This window comes from Hemitrygon akajei, chromosome 3 (genome assembly GCF_048418815.1).
Source record: "Hemitrygon akajei chromosome 3, sHemAka1.3, whole genome shotgun sequence".
NCBI classification, from domain to species: Eukaryota; Metazoa; Chordata; class Chondrichthyes; order Myliobatiformes; family Dasyatidae; genus Hemitrygon; species Hemitrygon akajei.
This window is the reverse complement of record NC_133126.1, coordinates 209,483,497-209,509,512: the sequence shown is the minus strand read 5'-3', so window position 1 is coordinate 209,509,512 and position 26,016 is coordinate 209,483,497. Positions and strand designations below refer to the sequence as shown.

The window sequence follows — 26,016 nt, the reverse complement described above, 5'->3', positions numbered from 1 at the left end:
TGCGTCAACTGCGACGCGGCCGTGCAGCTCCATTGTGTATGCAGAAATGATTAGTTGGGTTGTGTATTAAATTAGTTTATTTGACACAATATTGTGGGATGAAGGGCTGTTACTGTGTTGTATTGTTGTGTTTTGTATGTTCTGATAAAGACACGATACACGTCTGATCAATGGTAATGGTTGCGAGTGAAATATTCAACACACTTCACTATAGAAATGTACATTTATGTTAAAAATCTTCATTTCGACGTTCCCTTTAAGAAGATAAGATTAAGCAAGAGAGGGCACGGTTAAGGTCTACAAGGATTTTATATGGAAAGAACGAGTAGTGTCATAGAACACTACAGCCAGAAACCTGCCTCTTAGCCCATCTAATCTGACTGGTTGCATCGTTATGAACCCGAGAGACAGCTCTCCACACTCCTGTTGTCTATGTGCAGTCCCTATCAACAGTCTACTCAAAACTGCTGTGGCTTTGTACTTCCAGTAATGTGGGCCCAGGAAAGATTCCATACATGATAAATCCACAAGCCTTGACATTCAGGGACGAGGGCTAGAGTATTATTAACTTCATTAGTTTGTGACGATGTTTTTCCGACAACGCAATTATATGTGTTATATGTGCAAAATGGACCAAATGTGATTGAACCGCAGTTTTATAAAGCGGCATATAATACGCTACATGTAGAATTAAATCTTTAAAAACACACGAAGGACACATGAAGGATAAAAAGGGCAAAACACTTCGTGCGTTTCGTCGATGCATATTATTCTATAATCTCTCTGCTCTACCCATCAACTGTTTCTTCGTGTTCTCTTCCGGTTTGATTAAAATAATGTAACATTTTGGAACAAAGATGCAACTTAACAATCCAAAGCTTGATGCTAAAATCGCAAAGATTTCCACAGCGACCGTGTACTTCCCGGGAGTGCTTACATACGCTGAAATGAATGTTATCCACACTGCAAAAAAGATGAGCATGCTGAACGTTATAAACTTAGCCTCGTTAAACTTGTCCGGTAATGCTCTGCCCAAGAAGGCTAAGATCAAACATATGCACGCTAGTAGTCCGATGTAGCCGAAGACGCAGCAGAAAGCAACAGTGGAACCCACAGCACATTCTAGAATAATCTTTGAACTTTGGTATTTGGTGTTTTTCGACGGGAATGGGGGGGAAGTTAGTAGCCAGATCACACACACAATAACTTGAATCAATGTGGAGAGAAGGATAATGGATCTTTGCTGTGTAGGCCCGAACCATTTCATCACATTGCTAGACGGCAAGGTGGATTTGATGGCCATCAGGACGACCAAGGTTTTGCTGAGAATGCAGGAAATGCACAGCACGAAGCTAATCCCGAAGGCAGTGTGACGCGCTGCGCACGACCACGGTGACGGCTGCCCAATAAACGCAATGGAACACAGGAAGCAGAGAATTAACGAGACCAACAGAAGGAAACTCAGTTCCGAATTGTTGGCCCTAACAATGGGCGTGTTTATGAAATATAGGAACACAGCCGCGACAGCTCCCGTGATGCAAGCCCCAAACAGGGACATGGCCGCCAGTATTACCCCCATGCTGTCGCGAAAAGAGAGGAACTCGATCTGTTTGGGAACACAACGGTCTCTTCGATCATTCGACCAGTAATCCACAGGACACTTGATACATTCTGTGGAATCTATGGATGGAAAATACAATGTGAAGATCTACAGTGGGAAGGAAGTTATCCGAAAATTCTGGGCATACAATCGTCCCTAATTCGATAAGTGTACTTTACCTGTTTGATTGCTAATCTCTCCGTCAGAACAGGGTAAGCAATCGAAGCAGCAGACGGGCTGACCTTGTCGAGCTCCCTTTCTTGTACCTTTAGCGCACGGTTCACTGCAGACAGATACTGGAACCTGTGGAGACAGAACATTGTACACTAAACGACACACTTATTGCGCAATCGCAGGACATGTCACTTTTTTGTGAGTTTTCCTTTCGAGGATTGAAGATTAACTTTGTCAGGTAGAGGTGAGGTAATAGGATACTGGTCAGCGTCAAGCTTTAAAGCGTAGGTGACCCGGGTTATGTTCCCGCCGCTGTCTGTAAGGAGTTTGTTCATCCCGTGTCTGTGCGGTTTTCCTCCGGGTGCTCCGGCTTCCTCCCACATTCCAAAGGCATACAGGTTAGCATGTTAATTGGACAGCTGTGTCCAATTGGGTGCCGCGGACTCGTTAGGCCGAAAGGGCCTCAATGTACTGAATCTTGAAATAAAAAGAAAAGATTTTCGCCATATGTATTCATATGTATGAGGATTTTTTTTGTTTTGTGTTGGCGCAATAGGCAACAGCATTGTGCTTATTCTTTACTTGAGTCTGTACTTGATATGGCATTGAGAAATTAACCTGGTCACGTGTCAGATCTGTCGGTGCGAGAGCGCTTTGGAGGTCGTGATCACAACTCCATCTCCTTTACCATAGCGCTGGAGAGGGTTCGGGGCAGATAATTTGGGAAATCATTTAATTGGGCTAGGGGGAAATATGATGCTATTAGGTAGGGACTTGAGAACATAAATTGGGAGCAGATGTTCTCAAAAAAATGAACGGCAGAAATGTGGCAAATGTTCAAGGGAAATTTGCATGGCGTTCTGCATTGATATGTTCCATTGAGGCAGGGAAAGGATGGTAGGGTAAAAGAACCATGGTGTACAAAGGATGTAGAGAATCAAGTTAAGACGAAAAGATAAATTTACAAAAGGATCAAGAAACTAGGTACCGACAGAGCTCTAGAAAATTATAGGTTTGCCTTCAAGGAGTAGAGGACTGACATTAGGAGAGCTAGAAGGGGCCATGAGAAGGTCTTGGCGTGCAGGATTATGGAACCCCAAGGAATTCTACAAGTATGTGAGAGCAAGAGGATAGCTATGTGAGAATAGGACCTATCAGGTGCAATAGTGGAAATATGTGCATGGAGACCGAGGAGGTAGTGCAGGTATTTAATAAATACTTTGCTTCAGTATTCTCCAGGGAAAAGGACCTTGGTAACTGTAGGGATGACGTACAGCGGACTGAAACGTTTGAGTGTATAGACGTTAAGTAAGAGGATGTACTAGAGCTTTTGAGAAAAATTAAATTGGATAATTCGCCGGGACTGGAGGAGATATACCCCAGGCTACTGTGGGAGGCGAAATAGGAGATTGCTGAGCTTCTGGCAATGATCTTTGCATCATCAATAGGGACTGGAGAAGTACCAGAGGATTGGAGGGTTGAAAATATTGTTCCCTTTTTCAAGAAAGTGAGTAGGGATAACCCAGGAAATTATAGACCAGTGTGTTTTACATCAGTGGCAGGTAAGCTGTTGGTGAAGGTTCTGACAGGCAGGATTTACGTGATTTGGAGAGACATAATCTGAGTAGGGATAGTCAGCATAGCTTTGCCTGTAGTTGTGGTTGTACTTGATTTGGTTTTGAGAAATGTACCTGGTCACGTATCAGACCTTTCGGTGGGAGAGCATCTTGGAGGTAGTGATCACAACTCTATCTCCTTTACCATAGTGCTGGAGAGAGATAAGTGCAGACAATGTGGGTATCATTTATTTGGACTATGGGGAAACATGCTGCTATTAGGCATAAATTTGGAAATGCACGGCAGAAATGTGGCAAATGTTCAGGGATCATTCTCATGACGTTCTGCACTGGTATGTCCCAGTGTGTCAGATAAAAGATATAGGGTAGAAAACCGACGGTGTTCAAAAGGTGTACAAAATCAAGTTATGCCAAAAAGGAAGACTTACGAAAGGTTCAAGGAACAAGGTACTGACAAAGCTCTAGAAAATTAGTGTTGCCTGGAGGGAGTATAGGAATTAAATTAGGAGAGCTGGAAGGGGGCCATGAGAAGGCCTTGGCGAGTAGGATTAAGGATAATCCCCATGCATTCTGCAACTTTGTGAAGAGCAAGAGGATAGTCATGTGAGAATAGGACCAATCAGGTCGACAGTGGAAACGTGCATGTAGTCGGAGGAGGTAGCGTAGGCACCTAATGAATACTTTTCTTCAGTATTAACCAGGGAAAAGGACCTTGCTAACTCTGCGGACGTCGTACAGCGGACTGAAACAGTTGAGCATATAGAAAGCAAGAAGATGTGTTGGGAATTTTGAGAAACATTAAGTTAGAGAAGAGACCGAGACTGGACGAGATATACCCACAGGCTGCAGTGAGAGGCGAGGGAGGAGATTGCTGAGCCTCTGGCGATGATCTTTGCATTATCAATAGGGATGGAAGAAGTACCGGTGGTCTGGAGGTCTGCAAATGTTGCTCCCTTGTTCAACAAGGGAGGAGAGGTTACCCAGGAAATTATAGACTGAGTTTTACTTCAGTGGTGGACAGGTTGTTGCAGAAGATTCTGAGAGGCAGTATTTATGAAAATTTGCCGAGACATTATCTAATTTGAGATAGTGAGCATAGCTTTGACAAGGGCAGGTCGTGCCTTACGAGCCCGACTGAATTCTTTGAGGATGGTACAAAACACACTGATGAATGAGAACAGAGGATGTACTGTAAATGGAACTCAGTAAGTCATTTGATAAGGTTTCCCATACAAGCCTCATTCAGTAAGTAAGGAGACATGGGTTCCAAGGCGACCTTGCTTTGCGGATGCATAATTGGCTTGCCCACAGAAGGCAAAGTGTATTGTCTGCAGTGATCTGTTCTGGGACTTCTCCTCATTTTGATTATTATTAATTACCTGGATAAAGTTGTAGAATGGTGGGTTGGCAAGTCTGCAGATGACACAAAGGTAGATAGCTGGGAGGGATGTCAGAGGTTACAGTAGGACATTGATTGGATGCAGAACTCGGTTGAGAAGTGGCAGGTGGAGTTCAACAAGGAAATTGTGAAGTGGTTCATTTTGGAAGGGCAAATTTGAATGCAGAATATAATAATAATATTAAGACTTTGGCAGTGTAGAGGATCAGGTACAAATTGCGGTCTGTGTCCATAGTATAAAAAAAAGCTGCTGCACACGTTGACGGTGCTGTTAGGAAGGCCTATAGTGAGTTGGCATGCACTAACCGTAGGAATGAGTTCAATAAACGTGAGATATTGTTACAGTAATTTAAGACCCGGTTGTCACAGCCGGGCTGGAAGTGTGGAGAAGTTCCCACTACCCACAGTACAGAACGATAAAGTGCTCAAAATGGTGTGCGTTCCTAACAGCCTCTCACAGTCAAGTTCAATTCTTGGCCTTCACTTGTGGCTCAGCTAAATCAGTGATGTGGAGAAGGATATCTCACTGCGTGGACAATAGGCAGTTCTTCACATCTTCACTCTCCCCCCAAGGTTTGTGCCCTGGGGAGGACACAGTCAATCAGAGGCTCAAACACATGATCCGCTGGGATAGACAGCTGCCTAATACAAGACCCTGGTTAGATCTCACTTGAGTGGGGTCACTTACAGGAAGGTTGTGGATTCTGTAGAAAGATTTACAAGGATGTTGCGTCGATTGGAGAGCTTGCCTTATGAGAATAGGTTACCTTTTCTCCTTGAATCCACAGGACATGAGACGTGACTTGATAGAGGTGTATAAGATGATGAAAGGTATTAATCATGTGGATAGCCAGAGGCTTAGGACCAAGGCTGAAATGGCATACACGAGGGGGCATAGTTCTAAGGTACTTCGAAGTAGGTAGAGAGGGTATGTCAGGGGTACGTTTTTCACACAGAGAGTGGTGTGTGTGTGGAATGCTATGCTGCCGACGGTGGTGGAGGCGAGTACAATAGGGGCTTTTAAGAAACTCTTCGATAGGTACGTGGAATTTAGAAAAATAGAAGGCTATGCTGCAGGGTCATTCTCGGCACATTCTACAGTAGGTTACATGGTTAGCAAAACATTGTGGCCCGAAGGACCTGTAATATGCTGTAGACCTCAATGTTCTATCAAAAAACAGATTGAAAAGTTAGAAGAAATAAAGTTTTGTGTAAAATATATCTTTAAGGGTACCGATATGCAATAACTGTACATAAATACCATCATGTATTTAAAATATCAAGGTATAATAAGTCTTGGTTTAAAGTGTTTGCAGCGCATTGCAATAGAGAGTTGGGAATGGGAGGGCTAGCGAGAATGCTTGATCAGATTAATAGTATAGGGGAAGAATGTTTTAAAGTGCTGTGTTTGTTTATGTTAATAGCCTCATCACTCTTTCCAAAGGGAACTCTAGAAGAGTGGGTAGTCTCCACGATATTTTTTTGCCCTGCCCGCTTGTCGTGGAAGCATACAAGTCCTATTTCTGCCTCAATTACTTCTTCTGGCAGTTCGTTTCATATACTAACTACCTACTGGATGAAAAAAAAACATGCCCATTAGCTCCCGGTTTAATCATTTCCCTCTCACATTAAACTTATGCTCTTTCGGCATTACTGTATGGTTTGGCGCAACATTCTTACATAAAATAGCACTTCCACAGTAAACTGTCAGGTCAACAGAAAAGGCCCTTGATTGCAGTCTGCAATCAAAGGCACACATTTCACCGATGAGAGTTGGGATCAAAGGGTGGAGGAGGTTGGTCTGGGGAGATGTGGGGAGGGTGTTGAGGGTATCTATGGTGGGACGAAGATCGAAACTCGACGGACACAAAGAGTCGACGGTGGGGCCTCAGAGACACGAGATTGCAGATTTGTGAGGGGAAATTAGAGACTGGGGTTCCAGTGACAACGACTAGTTCTCGGCCTGGACGTGCGGTCAGTGAAGGTCCAGGCTGTTGACAAAGTTGGATATAGCGTTTTTAGCAGTTTGAGGGTGTAAGGGATCTTTGGAACACGCATTGCCGGCGGTAGAACTGCGGTTTTGAATCCGTTCAGGATCATTGGAACCAGTGTTGACGATGTCCAGATACATCGGGGACGGTAAGTGATGCGGAGAAATTCGAAATCTAGGGGCATCCAACTGAATCGAGGTTCAATCCTGAGGTAGCAGGGATTGCAGTCTAGCGCCCTAGTGGGCCGTCGGCTTTGAAGACGACGGCTCTGCAGTCTGCAGATGAGCTATCTGCCGATCCTTGCTGATGCGGGGAAGGCGAGGAAACAGCGATCGAAATCTTGGATCCGGCAGCGATAAAGTATTGGAGAGATCAATTGCGTCTGGAGGAGTGAGAATCCCGGATCTGTTGCAGCGACTCCGACAGTCCCACCAGATTTCTCCGCATGGTGGAAAGGGTGGCGCGTGGCAAGAGTGGTGGGTGCGTGGATTGAACTGCCGGCAACGGTGGGGGAAGTGGATGCAATAGTGCTTTTTTAAAACTCTTAGATAGGTACATGGAGCTTTGAAAAATAGAGGGTTATGCAACAGGGTAATTATAGGCAGTTTCTAGAGTAGGTAGCATGGTCAGGGCAAGATTGTGGGCCGAAAGGCATATAATGTGCTGTAGATTTCAATGTTCTGTGTTCTGGAATGTGGAGGAAGCAGCAGCGGGGGAAGCAGTCAATTGAATGTGAGTACCTGGGGTCCTCAGAGGCTCCAAATCGACAAGTTTGAAAACTGATTTGGAAGCCATATGGTACAACCTGGCGGCGGAGTGAAATCCCAGGAAGTTTGCAAGGCTGTGGCAACGGGTCTGGATGAGACCATGGTCGAAGAGGCGGAGGGCAGCAGAGATCACAGAGGGGGAACAGTGAGAGACGGTTTCATTGAACTCCCGTCAAACGGAAGATTTAAACTTCTTCAGGATAGACATCCCTCGAAGAGAGTTCATAGTACGAGTAATATCACAAGCACGAGGAAATCTGCCAATGCTAGAAATTAAAAGCAACACACATAACGCTGGAGGAACTTAACAGTTCACTGGGCATCTATGGTCCGTGAACAGACGACGTTTCGGACCGAGTCCGCTCTCCAGGACTGGAAAAGAAGGGAGAAGTCAGTTTAAGAAGGTTGGACAGCGGGAAGGAAGAAGTACATAGTGGCAACATTGCATTTTCAGCAGGGATGAAGCCTGGTATAGACTAGATATCTGTTAGAGTCAGTGGATTTATAACATATATCATCCATAAGACTCTCTGCAGAGGTTGAGACAGAGAGATCGAGAAAGAGGAGAGAGGTGTCCGTAATGAATTAAGTAAATTTTGAGGCAGAGTTAAAGTTAGAGGCAATTTTGATGAAATTGACGAGCTGAGCTTGAAGCAGGAACCAGCCTGTAAGCAATCATCGATGTAGCGTAGGCAGAGTTGGTGAGCGACTCTGGAGTAGGATTGGAACATGGACAGTTCCACGTAGCCGACAAAAAGACAGGATCCTTAGAGTGTCCTTCACTATACCTTTAGTGGGGAAGTCAAGGAGCTTAAAGACATTTTCAAAGCTTGTGAAACGTCACGGATGTACGTAGGACTGGCGCATCGGTATCTTCGTCACCATGGATGAGATGTGCTGAAGGGCCCGTTTTATTGCGGCAGAGATTTATAGTTTTTATTTACTTGTTTTTCTTTGGAACTTCAGCACAGAGAATAGATGATGATCGTAGTCTGATTTGGATTGTAGTGAGGAAGTTTCTGTCTAAGCCCTGATACGCTGCTGAGAACACCCTCATCTGTGTCTCCTGCAGCTGCAGTAACGCCTGTGATTATGCATTCAGGCGGGGTGTGCTGAGTGAATGGATTGTTTCTTCTTATATAAACCTCCATTTGAGAAAAGGATTAAAAATTCCAACCCTCAACAAAATCATGTGGAGAGAATTCTATGGGACACTTAATATTTTGGGAACAGCTTCTTAAAGCTTCTTGCAATGTATAATGATGACAAAATATTAATACAAGATATACATATGTATATGTATATCTGTATCTATATATATATACATACACAGAGTATATATATATTTATATACATTATATTTATCTTATATTAATATTTTATTAAACATTGCAATGTACAATAACTCAAAGTGTTTTGATTTTTTGGTTTACACGGTGTATTATATACACACATTTGAGCAAAGAAAATACATTTGTAAAAGCAACAGAACAATCTTTTCAACTTATGTCAATAATAATAAACTTGAGTTCCTTACATTGTGTCCAGATCCGTGCCAAACGATTTCACTTTCCTCTAAGATAAATTCGTTCCCCGGAGGCAGGGCAGCATCGTAATATCCAACTTTAACCAACTCCACTGAACCGTCCACTCGTCCTTGCCAGTTTATCACGTCATAGGAAGCGATGGGATCTCCATTCTCATCAAAGCTTATTTGTTCTCCGAACTGATTGGTGAAGCGGACCTCCCGAAGATAGTGCAACAGCTGCAGATACAACAACATTCACTAAGTTAAGCCGTTTACTCATTGAATAAGGTTTAATATCTAAAGAACTATATTAAACTAGGATCCTTTTAATTGAAGTTTAAAACAATGTACTCATCTGTACTTGACAGACAGCAATGAATATTACATTCATTTTTCACACGTACAGTACATCGAAACATCGAAACCTACAATGAAATGCGTAGTTTGCGTCAAGGACTAACACAGACCGAGGACGTGCTGGAGAAAACCTCAAGTGTCAAAGAAACATCGAAAACCTACAGTACAATACACGCCGTTCGGCCCACAAAGTTGTGCCAAACATGTCTTTACCGTATAAATTACTCTAGTTACCCATAGACCTCTATTTTCCTAAGATTCATATACCTATCTAAAGTCTCTTAAAAGACCCTATCGTATCCGCCTCCACCACTGTTGTCGGCAGCCCATTCCACGCGCTCACCAATCTCTGCGTAAAATAACTTACCCCGATATCTCCTCGGTATCTACTCCCCAGCAACCTAAACCTGTGCCCTCTTGTGGCAGCCATTTCAGCCCTGGGAAAAAGCCTCTGACTGTCCACACGATCAATGCCTCTCATCATTCTATACACCTCTATCAGGTCACCTCTCATCCTCCGTCGCACCAAAAGGCCGAGATCACTCAACCTGTTTTTATCAGGCATGCTCCCCAATCCAGGCATCATCCATGTAAATTTCCCTTGCACCCTTACCATGGTTTCAACATTCTTCCTGCAGTAGGTTGACCAGAACTGAACACAGTCCTTTAAGTTGGGTCTGACCAGGGTCCTATATAGCGGCAACATTACCTCTCGACTCCTAAACTCAATTCCACGAATTGTGAAGGACAACAAACCGGATGCCTTCTTAACCACAGAGTCAAACTGCGCAGCTGCTTTGAGCGTCCTATGGACTCGGACTCCATGAACCCTCTGATCCTCCAACACAGCCAAGAGTCTTACCATTAATACTATATTCTGCCATCATATTTGACCTTCCAAAATGAAACACTTCACACTTATCTGGGTTGAACTGCCACTTCTCAGCCCAGTTTTGCACCCTTTCAATGTCCGGCTGTAACCTCTGACAGCCCACCACAGTATTCCCAAACCTTCCAACCATTGTGTCTTCAGCAAACTTACTCACCCAACTTTGCACTTCCACATGCGGGTCGTCTGTAAACATCACGAAGAGTAAGGCTCCCATTAGGGCACACTACTGGTCACCGACCTTCATGCAGAACATGACCCGTCTACAAACACTCTTTGCCTTCTGTGGGCAAGCCAGTTTTGAATCCACAAAACAATGTCCCCTTGGATCCCATGGCTCCTTGCGTTCTGAATAAGCCTTGCATGGGGTACCTTATCAAATGCTTTGCTGAAATCCATGTTCTATATCTATTGCTCTTCCTTCATCAATGTGTTTAGTCACATCCACAAAAAATTCAATTGGAGTCGTAAGGCACGACCTGTCCTTGACCAAGCCATGCTGACTATTCCTAATCATATTATACCTCTCCAAATGTTCATAAATCCTACCTTTCAGGATCTTCTCCATCAACTTACCAACCACTGCAGGAAGAGTCACTGGTATATAATTTCCTGGGCTATCTCTACTCCCTTTTCTGAAACCCTCCAATCCTCCGGAACCTTTCCCGTCCCTCTTGATGTTGCAAAGATCATTGCCAGAATTTCAGCAATATCCTTCCTCTCCTCCCACAGTAGCCTGGGGTACACCTCATCCAGTCCCAGCGACTTACCCAATTTGATGCTTTCCAAAACTCCAGGATATCCTCTTTCTTATTACATGCTCGAGCTTTTCAGTCTGCTGCAAGTCATCACTACAGTCACCAGTCTGTTTTCCACAGTGAATACTGAAGTTAAGTATTCATTACATCTACTATTTCCAACGGTTCCATACACACTTTCTCACTTGATATGCCCTATTCGTTCACGTCTTTTCTTCTTGCTCTTCACATACTTGTAGAATGCCTTGAGGTTTTAGTTAATCCTGCCCGCTACGTCTTTTCATGGCTCCTGATGGCTCTCATAATTTCCTTCTTTAGCTCCTTCCTGTTAGTCTTATAATCGTCTAGATCTCTAACATTAACTAGATCTCTGAAACTTTCGTAAGCTTTTCTTTTCTTCTTGACTAGATTTTCTGCAGCCTTTGAACATCACGGTTCTTGAACCCTATCATAACTTCCCCGTCTCGTTGGAACGTACCTCTGTAGAACTCCACACAATATCCCCTGAACATTTGCCACTTTTCTTCCGTACCTTTCCCTGAGAACAACTGTTCCCAATTTAAGCTTCCAAGTTCCAGTCTGATAACCTGATAATTCCCCTTACTCCAATTAAACGCTTTCCAACTTGTCTGTTCCTATTTTCAATGCTATTGCAAATGGTCCAATGCTATTGCAAAAGGAAATAAAATTATGATCAATATCTGCAAAATGCTCTCCCACTGAGAGATGTGACAGACGACCAGGTTCATTACTCAATACCAGATCAAGTAGAGTCTCCGCTCTGCATATTGTGGTTGGCTTATCTACATATTGTGTCAAGAAACCTTCCTGAACACAGCTCACAACCTCCACCCCATCTAAACTCCTTGCTCTAGGGAGATGCCAATCGATATTTGGGAAATTAAAATCTCCCACCATGATATCTCTCTTATTATTACACCTTTCCAGCATCTGTTTCCCTATCTGCTCCTCGATATCACTGTTACTACAGGGTGTTTTTTATAGGCCTACTAGCCGGCTTATGAAAAAACACCCAGTAGACTTCTTGACCACTTTGTGTTCCTAACCTCCACCCACAAAGACTCCATAGACAATCCCTCCATGACGTCCACCTTTTGTGCAGCCGTGACACTATCTCTGATTAACAGTGCCACGCCCCCACAACTTTTGCCTCCCTCCCTGTCCTTTCTGAAACATCTAAGACCCATCACTTGAAGTAACCATTCCTGTCCCCGAGCTATCCAATTCTCTGTAATGGCCACCACGTCATAGCTCCAAGTACTGTTCCATGCTCTAAGCTCATCCACTTTGTTCACAATATTCCTTGTGTTAAAATAAACACATTACAAACCGTCGGTCTGAGTGCGCCCCTTCTCTGTCACCCGCCTATCCTCCTTCACACACTGTCTCTAAGCTTTCTTTATTTGTGAGCCAACCAGCTCTTCCCCAATCTCTTCAGTCCGGTGCCCACCACCCAACAATTCTAGTTCAAACTCTCCGTAGTAGACTCAGCAAATTTCCCCGCAAGGATATCGGTCCCCCTAGGATTCAAATGCAACCTATCCTTTATAGTATCGGTCACATTTGCCCCAAAGGAGTTCCCAGTGATTCAGAAGTCTGAATATCTGCCCCTTGCTCCAATCCCTCAGCCACGCAATTATCCTCCACCTCATTGTATTCGGATATTTACTGTCACGTGGCACAGGCTGTAATCCCGAGATTACTACCTTTGCGGTACTGCTTCTAGCTAACTTCCTAACTCCCTGTAGTCTGTTTTCAGGACCTCTTCCCTTTTCCTGCCTATGTCATTAGTACCAATACATACCACGACCTGTGGCTATTCTCACTCCCACTGCAGGATATAGTTAACGCGACCTGAAGCATCCCGGATGCTGAGACCTGGGAAGCAAACTAGCATCCGAATTTATTTCCTGCTTCCCCCAAAATGTCATGGTTCTGTCGGTGGTCCGCATTCTGATTCACGGTCTGGTCCATCTTTCCTGTTTCCAGGTTTTCCGGTTTCCCCCTGTTCTGTGCTCTAATTGAGGCACCTGATTCTCATTTTGGGCTGGCTACATAAATAGCTCCCCGGTTCAGCTTCATTTGCTGGACTGTTCCCTTCACCATCCTCCTGAAGCCTTTGGCCGAAGCTTTGCCTGCAACATCGCCTGCGTTCTCGCCTGTATTGTGGTGTTCTACCGCTGGGGCAAGACCGGAACCTTGCTGTAGCGAGAAAATAAATTGTCTATCGTTGTTTGGAACTGTCTCTGTGTCCACACCTTCGCTAGGTAGGTCTTGCCGTTTGCCGCTACCTTAAGTTGGGAACCGTTTCTTTGTGTTGTCTCTACGAGTTCCGGCCCTACGTCCTACTCCTGACTCTGTGTAGAACACCGGCCCCAAGCCCTGTTCATAAGGAGGGGTCCCGGCTCTGTGTTCCATGTACCCCTGTTCCTGTCTCTCTTAAGACCCTCTGTTCCTGTTCACTCAAGACCAAGGACCCGTGTTCCTGTTATCTCAAGACCTAAGCTCCTTGTTCAGGTGTTTTAAGATCGAGACAAGGCTTTGGGTTCTTGTCTTATCCTTGTGCCTTGTCCTGTGCAGGAGTTCCATGTCTAGTCCTGCAGCGAAGCCTCAAAGAACCCAAACCTCGCCTAGTCCGGTAGCCAAGCCTCGAAGAACCCAAGCCATGTCCAGTCCTGTAGCCACGTCATGTCCTCGCCTAGTTCCGGGGTCCAGGTTCTGGGTCCTTGTCCAGTCTCTGGCTCGGAGTCCAAGCCCAGGCTTTTAGTTCCCAGTTCCTTGTCCTGGTCCCGCTTACCTATCCAAAGCCATAGCCCAAATCTGAGTTCCTGTCCCAGATCCTAGTCTGTGCCCTGTCCCGTCCCTATCTCTAGTCCAGTCCAGTTCCTAGTCCTTCAGTATCTGTGTCTTGCATTTGGGTCCGCTCCCCGCGCCCACCTTATGACACAGAATCGCCTGTCTGGCACCCTAACTATAGAGTCTCCTATCACTGCTGTCTTTCTCTTCTTTTCTGTACACTTCTGAGCCACAGCGCCGGACTATGTTCCCGAGACACGGCCACTGTTGCTTCCCCCAGGTAGGCTGTCCAGGCCAACAGTCCCCAAACAGGCGTACTTATTGTTAAGGGGGACAGCCACAGGGGTACTCTCTACTACCTGACACTTCCGCTTCCCTCTCCTGACCATTACCCACTGGTCTGTCTCCCGTGGTTCCGGTGTGACCTCCTGCCTATAACTCCTTTCTATCACCTCCTCACTCTCCCTGACCAGACGAAGGTCATCGAGCTGCAACTCCAGTACACTAACGCGGTCCCTTAGGAGCAGCAGCTCGACACGCCGGCTGTAGATATGGTCTTCCGGGAGGCTGGGAGACTCTAGGACTTCCCAAATCTGACACTGAGCATTGAACACCGGCCACACACACATACTTCCTTTCCACAATTAACACAGGTGAACCTCGCCTGGTGTCGCAATGGTTCCCATGACAAAAAACTGCCCTCAACTTATGAACCCTTACTTACCAGTCCGACTTTATGAAAGTGGGAGGAGACTGGAGCACCCGGAGGAAGCCCACGTGTCACGGGGAGAATGGACAAACTCCTTACAGGCTGCGGTGGGATTTATACCCTGGTACTGGCGTTGGAAAACGTTACGCTAACTTGTGCTTTTGTGCCGCCCAGTACCAAATAAAGTTGATCCTTAATCTTTGATCCTTGAATTGAACCCCAACGGAATGTAAAGCATTCCTTAACCGCTACGCTACCGCTTCGTACATTTTCTTGACTATTATGGAAACTACTTTTTGGCAGACGGGAATATTCCACTCGTTGCTCACCTGCCAGGGTAAAATGTTTGATTTTTGGCCACAAGTTTTGTTCACAAAGGGTCCGTTTCCGTCTGTACACGATTGTAAATTATGAAGAGCATGCGCCACAGCGTACACAGCTTTATACACATTGTAGGAGATTCTCAACTGTGAAACGTCAGCGTATGTATTTTCCACCGTCTCTAGACTCTCTGAACCGTTGCACAGTTTGTTTGGAGACAACGACGCGTTTCCGTCCAGAATCTGATTTGACAATTTTGGACTGCAGCCAAAAACATCCCGCCACAGTTCATCCACAAATGGGTGGTCTGGTGCCGAGGACGGATGGAGTTTGACCAGAAATTCTCTCAGACCAGGAATTTCCTGTTTCCGGATCGCAAACCCGATCGCTCCTGAAAGTATTTCACGGCTTTCCTCAGACCACAGATGGGTTGATGTTATCCAGCTCTCGCTCGCTATGATTTGAATGTCAGTAACGTTCTGTAGACGCATTTCCTTCACCAAGGACATTGCATCGCTTTCAAAAGTGAAAAGAATTACCACTTTAGCAGAGGACTTTTGCATCGTCGCTGTCACTTGCATCAGTTTAGATCTGGTGCTTGCAGAAGAAATAAATTCAATAAAAGCGATGCATGTCTCAAACTTAGAAACTTCTTGAATAAACGACAATATCGCGAATCGACCATATTCACCGTTATCAGCGACAATCCCGATCCAAAGCCACTGGAAGCGCTGTACAAGTCTGACCAAGGATTTGATCTGAAAGGCATCACTAGAAGCAGTTCTGAAGAACGTTGGGAACTCTCTTTTGTCACTTAGGCAGGTACAGGAAGCAGAGTAGCTGATCTGGAAGAGAAAACATATGTTACACAACACATTAAAGCACAGTTCACAAACATCTGAGAGTCCTTGATTCCGACTTCGGGGTAAAACAATTTGTTTGTGCATTTTTTCACTCGTCTGTCAGAGAAAATTCGGCTTTGAGAGACTGAAAGAGAGCTATATTTTTAAAAATAAAATCATGTTGTTGTAAGATTAGCTTTATAGAGATTAGCTTTATTTCTCACATGTACTTCGAAACATACATAGAAATGCTTCGTTTTCTGTCAAATCAACTTCACGGGGTTGCACTGGGGGCAGCCGTAAGCGTTGCCACACTTAGGGTGCCCCCAATTCATGCTCACTTCTCACTAACCCGAACCGACAGGCAATTGGGCTGAGGGAGCAAATCGGAGCACTTGGAGGAAACTCATTCGTTTGGAATCAAACATTTAAGAAAAAGCAGCAGATTAAACTGATACCAATCCTGATGTCGAGTGTTGGCTCGAAATGTCGAATGTGTATTCCCATCCTTTGATGCTGCTAAGCACGTTGAGTTCCTCCGGCATTTGCTGTGCGTTCCGGTATGTGAGAATCTGTTGTGTTTAACCTTTAACATTGCAGAACATCTCAAATCGTTTCACAGGTTAAACTGCACCTTGTGGAACTGAAAACTAAAAAAAAGGTCTCTATTTCTGCACAATAACAATTAAATCTGTATAATGATAATATGCTATATTCTTATATTTCAATGCTTGCAATAGATGGAAAAAGACGGCCATGCAGCACTTTACAGTTTGGTACGTACGGCATTGTGGGCATAACTGGATTGTGGTTGAAAGAAGATTATAGCGAGGAGCTTTACAGCCAAGGATCCATTTTGTATCGAATGTAGAAGCAGGTAGCAGAGGGGCTGTTAAAGTTCTGCTGTCAAAAATAAGTAAATCACTAGAAAGAGATGACAGAAGGTGTAAACCTTAGTGGGTAGAGCCAAAGAATTGCAAATGTAAGCAAAGCTCTGATGGGAGTTTAAGCTTAAGCAGCAGTAGCAGGGATGTGTACTACAAGTACAAATGGAGATAGAAAATGCACACCAAAGGGGCAATATTACAATCACCATGAGGGATTTAAGTATACAGGTAGATTGGGAAAATAGGGTGAAGGCTGGATCGCAAGAGGGAGAATTTCTAGAATGCATACGATATTGAATTTTAAAGCAGCGCGTGATTTTTAGCCTACTGGTTGGTCAACTAATCTGGATTGTGTGTTGAGCAACGAACTGGAGATGATCAGAGAGCTTAAGGTAAAAGAACTATTAAGGACAAATGAACACAATGCGATAATATTTACACAACAATTTTAGAAGGATAAGCTAAAGTCGGATTTAACAGTATTGCAATAGGAATTTGCTGAGGCATGAGAGTGGGGCTGGCCAAAATTGAAAAACAAAACAACACTGGCCGGGATGACAGCATAGCAGCAATCGCTGGAATTTCTGAAAACGATAAAAGGTGCAGGAGAAATACCTCTGAAAGAGGAAGAAGTATTCTAAAGAGAAATTGACACTACTTTGGTTAAAGAAGAAAAGTAAAAAAAAACATTTGAATAGAGGGCATATGATAGAGGGAAACGTCAAAGGAATTTAGGGGATCGGGAAGCATTGAAAAGCCACCAGAAGGCAACTAAAACGTGTAATGAAAGAGAGGCGAGGGTGGATATCTGACTGCTGGAAAGTGATGCTGGAGAGGGAGTGATGGTGGAACAAGAAAATGGCGGGCGAAACGGAATCAGTATTTTGCATCAGTCGTCACTGTGTTGAGACACTGGCTGCATGCCGGAATTTCGCGAGTCTCAGGGGGCAGAAGTGTGTGAAGTTCCCTTTATTATGGATACAGTGGTTCAGAATCTGACAGGTCTTAACGTGCTTAAGCTACCTGGACCAGATGGTATACAGCCCAGGGTTCTGTAAGAGGTGGCAAAAAAGATTCTGGAGGTATAAGTAATGATCTTTCAAAAATCAATTGATTGAAGAACGGAATGAGGCAGAAAAAAAGGAAATTATAGGCCAGTTAGTCTGATCTCTGTGGTTGCGAAGGTGTTGAAGGATCGGGGTATTTGGATTCACACGATATCCGTGGTGTCATTTTTCAGATGACAGGAAGGACAGTGAAGTTATGAACAGTGTGGAGATTGATAGGCTACAACAGGACATTGACAGGATCCAGAACCGGACTGGGAAGTGGCAGGCGGAGTTCAACCTAGAAATGTTCTAACAATGGAAGTTATAGGTAGCCGTTAGTGATAGTAAAATAACCTATGTCAGTAAAATTGTTACCAAATAATTCTGCGTGCTTCAAAGCAGACAATGCAAACAATCATGAATCTTCCTATTCAGCTCCGTCTACTTATACCTCATGACATTCAACAGACTGTAGAGCACAGCCTGTACAGTTTAGGCCAGACACAATTTTCTACGGACCGTACAGCTTACAGTAAATTAAGGAATCCTACCAGGCCGATATTGAACGGAGCTAATAGGCGTGAAGCAGCGACTGATTCCGAAGACGTGGCGTCGCCCACAACAATGGCCACTGCTGGGAGTGCTGAGCAAGTGTAGCTGGATTCAGGTTCATCTTCCTGGTTCAGGAACTGGAGGACTCCTTTGAGCGATTCGGAATGTGCATGGCAGCTGTCAAAGATCCTGTATCCGAGAGTTATATTGGGAAGCAGATTCGGATTCTTGTTTATTTCATCAATTGTGAAAATCATTGTCTGCACCCAACGAAGCTGCTCTTGCCGGAATCTAGCAAATATACAAGAGATGTGTCATCATATTGGAGAGACATGCAAAAATGTTAGTCAGTCCACAGTTTCACAACACTGTGTACAATTCTGCTCTTCACGGTACTGGAAGGATGTGGTTGCAATAGACAGAATGGAGAAGAGATTCAATGGTTTACAATCTGGAATAGAGCGCCATAGTTAAATGGAGAGATTGTATGGGCTGCGTTTATTCTCAATGCAGTGGAGGAGGATGAAGAGTGACCTACAGATGCCTATAAAGTTCTGAGAATCTCTCCTTAGATCATGTCTTTTCCCAAGGCAGGGGAGGCTAAATCTGGATGGAACGATTTGAGCCAAGAGAGGAGAAATGTAAAAGAAGACCGGAGGGTCAGATATTTAAGTGGAAAGTGGTGAGGGCCTGAACTGCAGTGCTGTACTTTTCTATAGTTCAATGAAATAGATCTTGAAGTGAAGGTGAGGTGAAGAGTGTTTGTAAGAGAGTCCAGGAGCTATGGAGATGAGTTCTTCAACTCGTTCTCAATATTTCGTGCTTATTTATTATTATCAATATATGACATTTTAGTGTGTTTGCACTGTTCATTGTTGTTTGTCCATCTTATTATGTGCGGTATTTCATTGGTTTGTCTATTTATGTACTGTGAATGCCCGTATGGAAGCAAGCACCAGTGTTGTAAATGGTGGCATATATGTGTGTTGCCGATAAACCTTTGAACTTTGATTTTGAATAATGCCATAGAATGTTTCAATGGCTCTTTACTGGGGCGCACGCACTGCAGTTCAATAACCTTTTAAAAAACGAGAAAAACACGTATTGAACTTAAAATTTTTACTTGTAGAAATGCTCTAGTTACAGAGGTCTCAGGGCTAAAGGAATAAAGGACAGAGAAGGCTATTAATCGCAAAAAATATCATCCGACTAATTGATTGTGAAATTTCCTCAATGATTGTTGCTCCCTGTGAATCAAGACAATAGGTATTTAGCAGGTAAAAAGAGATATAACAGATGTTGACTGCCTGAATTTTACCTTCCAGCTGATTCGCCTTCTGTGATAATGCAAAAGTACAATATAGGAATAAGCCCTTCGGCCCATCTTGTTAGTGCCAAGCCGTTTAAAATAACTACTCCAAACTACCTTCACCGGGACAATTGGCCGCCATGCCTCTATTATCTATGTGACTATCCAAAGATCTCTTAAACGTTGGAATCAAGCTCTCATGCACCTCTTGCGCAGGAAACTCATGACACACTCCCACAGTCCTATAGTGAACAAGTTTCCCCAACAGTCCTTCCAGGTGAGGCAACACTTCACTTGTGAGTCTGTTGGGTTCATTTATTGCATCCGGTTCTCCCGATGCGGCCACCTCTACATCAGCGAAACCCGACGCAGATTGGGGGATCGCTTCGCCGAGCACCTTCGTTCCGTCTGCCACAACAGACAGGATCTCCCGGTTGCCACCCACTTCAACTCTGCTTCACATTCCCATTCAGATATGGCCATACATGTCCTCCTCTACTGCCATGATGAGGCCAAACTAAGGCTGGAGGAGCAACACCTCATATACCGTCTATGTAGTCTCCAGCCCCTTGGCATGAACATCGAATTTTCCATCTTCCAGTAATTCCCTCCCTCTTCCTTCCTCCATTCCAGCCGCCTATCACCTCTCTCATATTTCTGCCTTCTTCTACTGCACATAGTGCTTTCCCCTTACATTCTTTCTTCACCTTTCTTGCCTGTCTCCTCCCTGCTTCCACTCCCCCACCACTTGATATTTCCTCTGATTGGTTTTTCACCTGGCACCTACCAGCCTTCTCATTCCCCACCTTCCCCCAACTTATTTATAGGGCCCATGCCCCCACGTCTTCAGTGCTGACGAAGGGTCTCGGCCCGAAACATTGACTATTTGTTTCCACGAATGCTACCCGACCTGCTGAGTTCCTCCATCGTGTTGTATGTGGTACCTGGACCCCAGCATCTGCAGTGTACTTTTGTGTTTACGTTTCCCTTCAAGTTCCCTATAAACTTCACATCATTTACTCTTCACTCTTATGGGCCTCATGAGTGAAGAAGTTTCCACTCACTCTCCCCATGAACCTCACGTTTTCCACCGTTTTACTCTCACAGTCTGAGTGACGAGGTTTCCCCTCACGTTCCCGAGAAACGTTGTATCTGTCACACTTAACTCATGACCTCCAGTTGTAGTCCCACTCGACCTAAGTGGAAACAGTCTGCTTGCATTTACCTTATCTATGCCCCTCATAATATTGCATAGCTCTATCAAATATCCTCTGAATCTTCTAACTTCCAAGGAATAAAATCCTAACGTAGTTAATCTTTCCATATAGCCCAGGTCCCCCAAGAGCCCGCAACATCCTTTTAAATTTTATTTTTACTTTATTTGCAGCATTCCGTTAGGTAGGTGACCACAATTGAACAAAATATTCTAAATGCGGCCTCAGCAATGCACTATACAACTTCAACATAACATTTCATTTCTTGTATTCAGTACGTTTATTTAGATGGTTTATCACCAAAAGCTTTCGTTACGAGACTGTCGATCTGTGACGCAATTGTCAATGAATTCTGGACCTGTATTCCGAGATCCCTTTGATCCAATACACTCCTCAGAGCCCTGACGTTTACTGTATAAAGCGACCCTCGTTGGCCCAACCGAATTGCAACAACGGGCATTTATTGGCATCAAATTCAATCTGCCATTTCAGCCCTTTTGCCATCTGGTTCAGATCCCGCTGCCATCCATGAAACACACACACACAGCACTGGAGGAACTTAGCAAACCAGGCAGGATCAATGGAAGAGGGTAAACAGTCATCATTTCTGGACGAGACGCTTCATCAGGACACTCAGTCAGGAATCTTTTCTCTTTGTGTCTTGCTTGGAATTCTGGCTGTTACAAGGAAGGACTGGGGGTGAATTCAGGTGCAGAACACAGTTAAGGAAACGTATTAGGACTTGACTTGGACTCAGATCTAGGACGTGGAGCCGGAGCCTTTACCGGAGTGGGATCCAGACACTTGACCGGACTGGGACCCGGAACCTTGAACTGGACTGGGGCCTGAAGCCTTGGACAGGGTCTTTGAGCCTTGACTTAGACTGGGACCAAGAGCCAACAAAAGAAAACAAGGTCAGACCACTCGCATCCCGGCTAAGAGCAGCCGCAAAACGGCTGGCAACACTCAGCTGGACACGAGAAGACAAAAACAAACAACAACAGTCAAAACGTATTTCGACACGGGGAAGTTCATGAAGTCGGCCCCTTATTCTTGGCGGCTCTGAAGACGGTCCCTTTATCCGGCGGCTTGGAACTTTTATCGCCGTCCTGGCCACAGTGACTATCCAGCATCTTGACACGAAGAAGGAACAGCGGATGACGGGCTGTCGGCTCGACCCCGGAACTTAGACAGGAAGGCTCTCGACTCGACTCACTCTCGGCAACCCGGAACGAGCATGACCGGACTGCTGAGGTGACGAACCAGCAGCGAGTAGATGTAAGCCGGAGTTCTTATGCTGTCGGTTCGAATGAGGATTAGGAGAACAGTGGAACACGGGGAAAGGAAATTAACTGAAATGAGTAGTTACCGGACCAGACCATGCCACTGGCATCTGCAAATTTTCTCGTATCTCCGTTACAAGCCATGAAGGTGTTCTTCACTGCCCACAACATCACAGATCTTGGTGTCATCCACAAAAGTAGTGTTAATCACATTATCATCCGGAGCATTAGGGTGAGGGTTAGTATTAGAGTTAGACGACAAAAAATAACAGACCTAATACCGATCGCTGTGCCAGTACACTAGTGACTGATCTCCATTCAGCGGTGCAACCATCTACTTCACTGTCCGGATTCTCTCTCAAAGAAAGTGCCCACTCCAATTTGCTAACTCATCTAGAATGCCGAGTGACTGAATCTAATTGACCAACTTCCCAAGCGGTGCCTTGTCATATACTCTGTTAAAGTCCATGTGGAACACATCCACTGCTTTGTCTTCATCAACCCTCCTGGTACTTCCTTAAGAACTGCATAAGATTGCTCAGACGTTAATCACTACACACGAAGTTATGCTGATGGGTTTTAATCCATCCATGTCCCTCCAAGTACTTATATATCCGGTCACTTAGAGTAACTTACAATAACCGGTCTCTAGTTTCCTGGTTTATGTTTAGAGCCTTTCTTAAAGAACGGACAACATTGGCTGTCCTGCCATACAGCGACACCCCACTTGCAGCTAAGGATAATTTAAATGTCACTGGTAGGGCGCCGGCACTTCTGCACGTTCCTCTGACAGGGTCCGAAAGAACACACTGTTAGGCTCTGGTGATTTACCCATCTTAATTTGCGTAAAAACAGCAAACACATACTGATTTGTAATCTGTATACCGTCGCTGAATTTGCCTTACTTCTATAGACACTGTGCCCGTCTCCTTAGTAAATACAGACGCAAAAATATATATTTAAGATCCCCCGCCATCTCTTTTAAACTCCACGCGTGGATTGCATTCTGATCCTCAAGAGGAACAATTTTGTCGCTTGCAATCCTTTTTCTGTTAACGCATCTCGAACCCTGTAGGATTGCCCTTCACTTGCCTGTTAAGGCAACATAATGACTTCTTCTTTCCCTCCTGATTTCTTTCTAATCTTGCATTTCTGTATTCTATAACCACCTCATATATTCCTGCTCCCTATGCTTGCTCTGTACCTCAATTTTGCTCTTACCGAGTACCGCAATATCTATTAAAACCAACGTTGTCTTTACCTTTTATTTTGATATGCACATAAATGTTCGTACTCTCAAATTTTCACTTATAAAGGTCCCACTTACCAAGTACACTTTTGTCAGTGCTCAGCCTGTCCTAATCGAATCTTTCTGATGCCATAACAATTGGCCTTTCTCCAATTTAGAACCTGATCTCGTGAAGCAAACGTACCCTTTTGCATATTGACTTTGAAATTAATGGCAATGTGATCACTAGAAGGAAAGTGTTCACCAATCTTCTGTCAGCATAAGACCAGAAGATATAGGAGCAGAATTAGGCAATTCAGACCATCGAATCTGCTCCGCCACTCTGTAATGGCTCATCCCGGATCCCACTCATCCCCATACTTCTCCCTTCTCGCCACATTCTTTGATGCCCTGACTGATCAGAAATCTACGAACTCTTACCTTAATTGTACCCACGGACCAGGCATCCACCTGCCGTCTGTGGCAGAGCATTTCACTGATTCACTAATCTTTGGCGACAAAAAATCTTTCCTCTGTTCCAAAATGTCGGCCCTCGAATTGGAAGCTGTGACCTCTCGTTCTGGATACCCTTAAAAGAGGAAATACCCTCCACACATCGACCCTATCTCGACGTTTCAACATTGTGTGGTCTTCAATGAGATCCTCTCCTCCCACCAACCCCCTGTCCCGTATTCTTCTAAATTTCAGAGCACAGGTCCAAAACTTTCAAACGTTCCTCATATGCTAATCACCCCATTCCTGGAATCATCTGCATGAAACTGCTTTGGACTCTTTCCAATGATAACACTTTCTTTCTCATATATGGTGACCGAAATTGTTGACAATACTGCATGTGCGTCTGACTACTGTCTTATGAATCTCAGTATTATCTCTCTTTTATATTCTATTCCCCTTGAAATAAATGCCAACGTTGCATTTGGTCTCTTTACCAGAGATTCAAACTGTAAATTAGAGATTGTGAAGGCTCTCTGCACCTCTGATGTTTGAACCTTCTCATCATTTAGATAATGGTCTGCACTATTGTTCCTTTTCTCAAAATGCGTTATCATACATTTCCCAACACTATATCCCTTCTGCCAATTTGTGGCACATTCTTCAAGTTTGTCTGAGTCCTGCTGCATTCGTATTGCTTCCTCAGCACTACCTTCACCTCCATCTGTCTTCGTATCATCCGCAGAAATTACCTCTAAGCCATCCATGCCATTATCCTAATTATTGACAACAATGTGGAAAGTAGCGATCCCGATTATTGACCTGAAGAAACTCCAGTAGTCACTGGTAGCCAGCTTGAAAAGGTTCTTTTTTTTTCCAATCGCTGCCTCCTGCCTGTCCGCCGTTCGTTTATCCATGCCAGTACCTTTCCTGTAACGCCAGAGGATTTCTATCTTGTTAACCAAGCCTCATGTGTAGCACCTTATCCAATGCCTTCTGAAAATCCAGGTAAATGACATCTGCGTCTCATTTGTCCTCCTTGCTTGCTAATTTTTCGAAGCGTTCTAATGCGTTTGTGAGGCAAGATTTCGCTTTACAAAAAGCAACACTTTCCTAACCACTGAGTTTAGGCTATCTGGCCTTTCAGTTAATCTCTTTTGTCTTCCTTCCTTCTTAAAGATTTGAGTGACATATGCAATTTTCCTGTCCTCCTGGACCCTGCCAGAATTACTGATTTTTGAAAGATCATGACCAAAACATCTATATATCTCCAACAACCTTTCTCAAGACTCTGTCATATAATCCATCTGCACCAGATGATTTTCAAACCTTCAGACCTGCTTTATATTGTTGGCTAGTTTGCCCTCATATTTCGTATTTTCGCTTCTTAGAGCTTTAGTAGTGGCTTTTTGTTGGATTTTAAATGCTTCTCAGTCATCCAAATTCCATCTAACCTTTACTGCCTTATATGCCCTTTACTTGGCTTTTACTTAACTTCCCTTGTCAGCCACGGATTCCTACTCCTGCTATTAGAGGAAATCTTCTCCTACACGGTAACATCTACCCCGCATCCTGTGAAATACCCCCAGAAGCTTCTGCCATCTCTGTTCTGCCGTCATCCCCCCTGGTATCACCGTCCAACCTAGCTGTGCAAGCTCGTCTCTCATGCCTTTATTCAATTGCGATACGGGTACATGTGACTTATGCTTCCCCCTCTCAAATTACAGTATGAATTTAATTATATTATTATCACTTGCCCTTTCTAGTTCCCCAATAGCAGATGAAGTATCACACACTCTCTCGCTGGGACGTCCATGTGCTGATTAAGAAAATATTCTTGAACGCATCTGAGAAACTCTAGCCAATTTAGTCCTTTTATAGCATGGGATTCCCAGCTAATATGTGCAAAGTTGAAAGTCACGGCCGTGCTCAGTGAGAACATACCGCAGAGCTCATCTTGTGAGGCGCTCTGGTTGGAACTGAGTAATAACAAACTAATGTTCTTTGCAGGAGTCTGCGCTCTCTTTACAAATGTGCTCATCTAAATCCATCGGATCGCTGAGTAGTCTCTAATCCCATTAATGTGGTGGTACCTTTATTTATTACTCAGTTCCAACCACAACGCCTTACTAGGCGAGTTTTCCAGACTGTGCTGATTGAGCACTGTTGTGATGTAGTCATTGGATAGTAACGCCTCCTTTCATCTCTTCCGCTGTGTGACTTCTAAACAACGGAACTGCATTGAGCTTCCAGTCCAGCTCCCGTTTCTATCAAGTCTCACTAATGTCTACAGTATCATAATTCAGCTTCTC

The 26,016-nt window shown here is 44.3% G+C and overlaps 1 protein-coding gene across 1 annotated transcript in view; it reads right to left on the bottom strand.

The window, feature by feature from the left end:
* Positions 1-772: 772 nt before the first annotated feature.
* The window catches only part of LOC140724681 (extracellular calcium-sensing receptor-like), a 46,198-nt gene continuing 20,954 nt past the window's right edge, over positions 773-26,016 (bottom strand). The window contains exons 3-7 of the mRNA XM_073039106.1: positions 18,217-18,508; positions 14,896-15,732; positions 9,046-9,273; positions 1,780-1,903; positions 773-1,680 (exon numbers count right to left, since the gene is read on the bottom strand). Of these exons, the coding sequence (XP_072895207.1) occupies positions 773-1,680; positions 1,780-1,903; positions 9,046-9,273; positions 14,896-15,732; positions 18,217-18,508 (2,389 nt within the window). The remainder of the gene's footprint in view (positions 1,681-1,779; positions 1,904-9,045; positions 9,274-14,895; positions 15,733-18,216; positions 18,509-26,016) is intronic.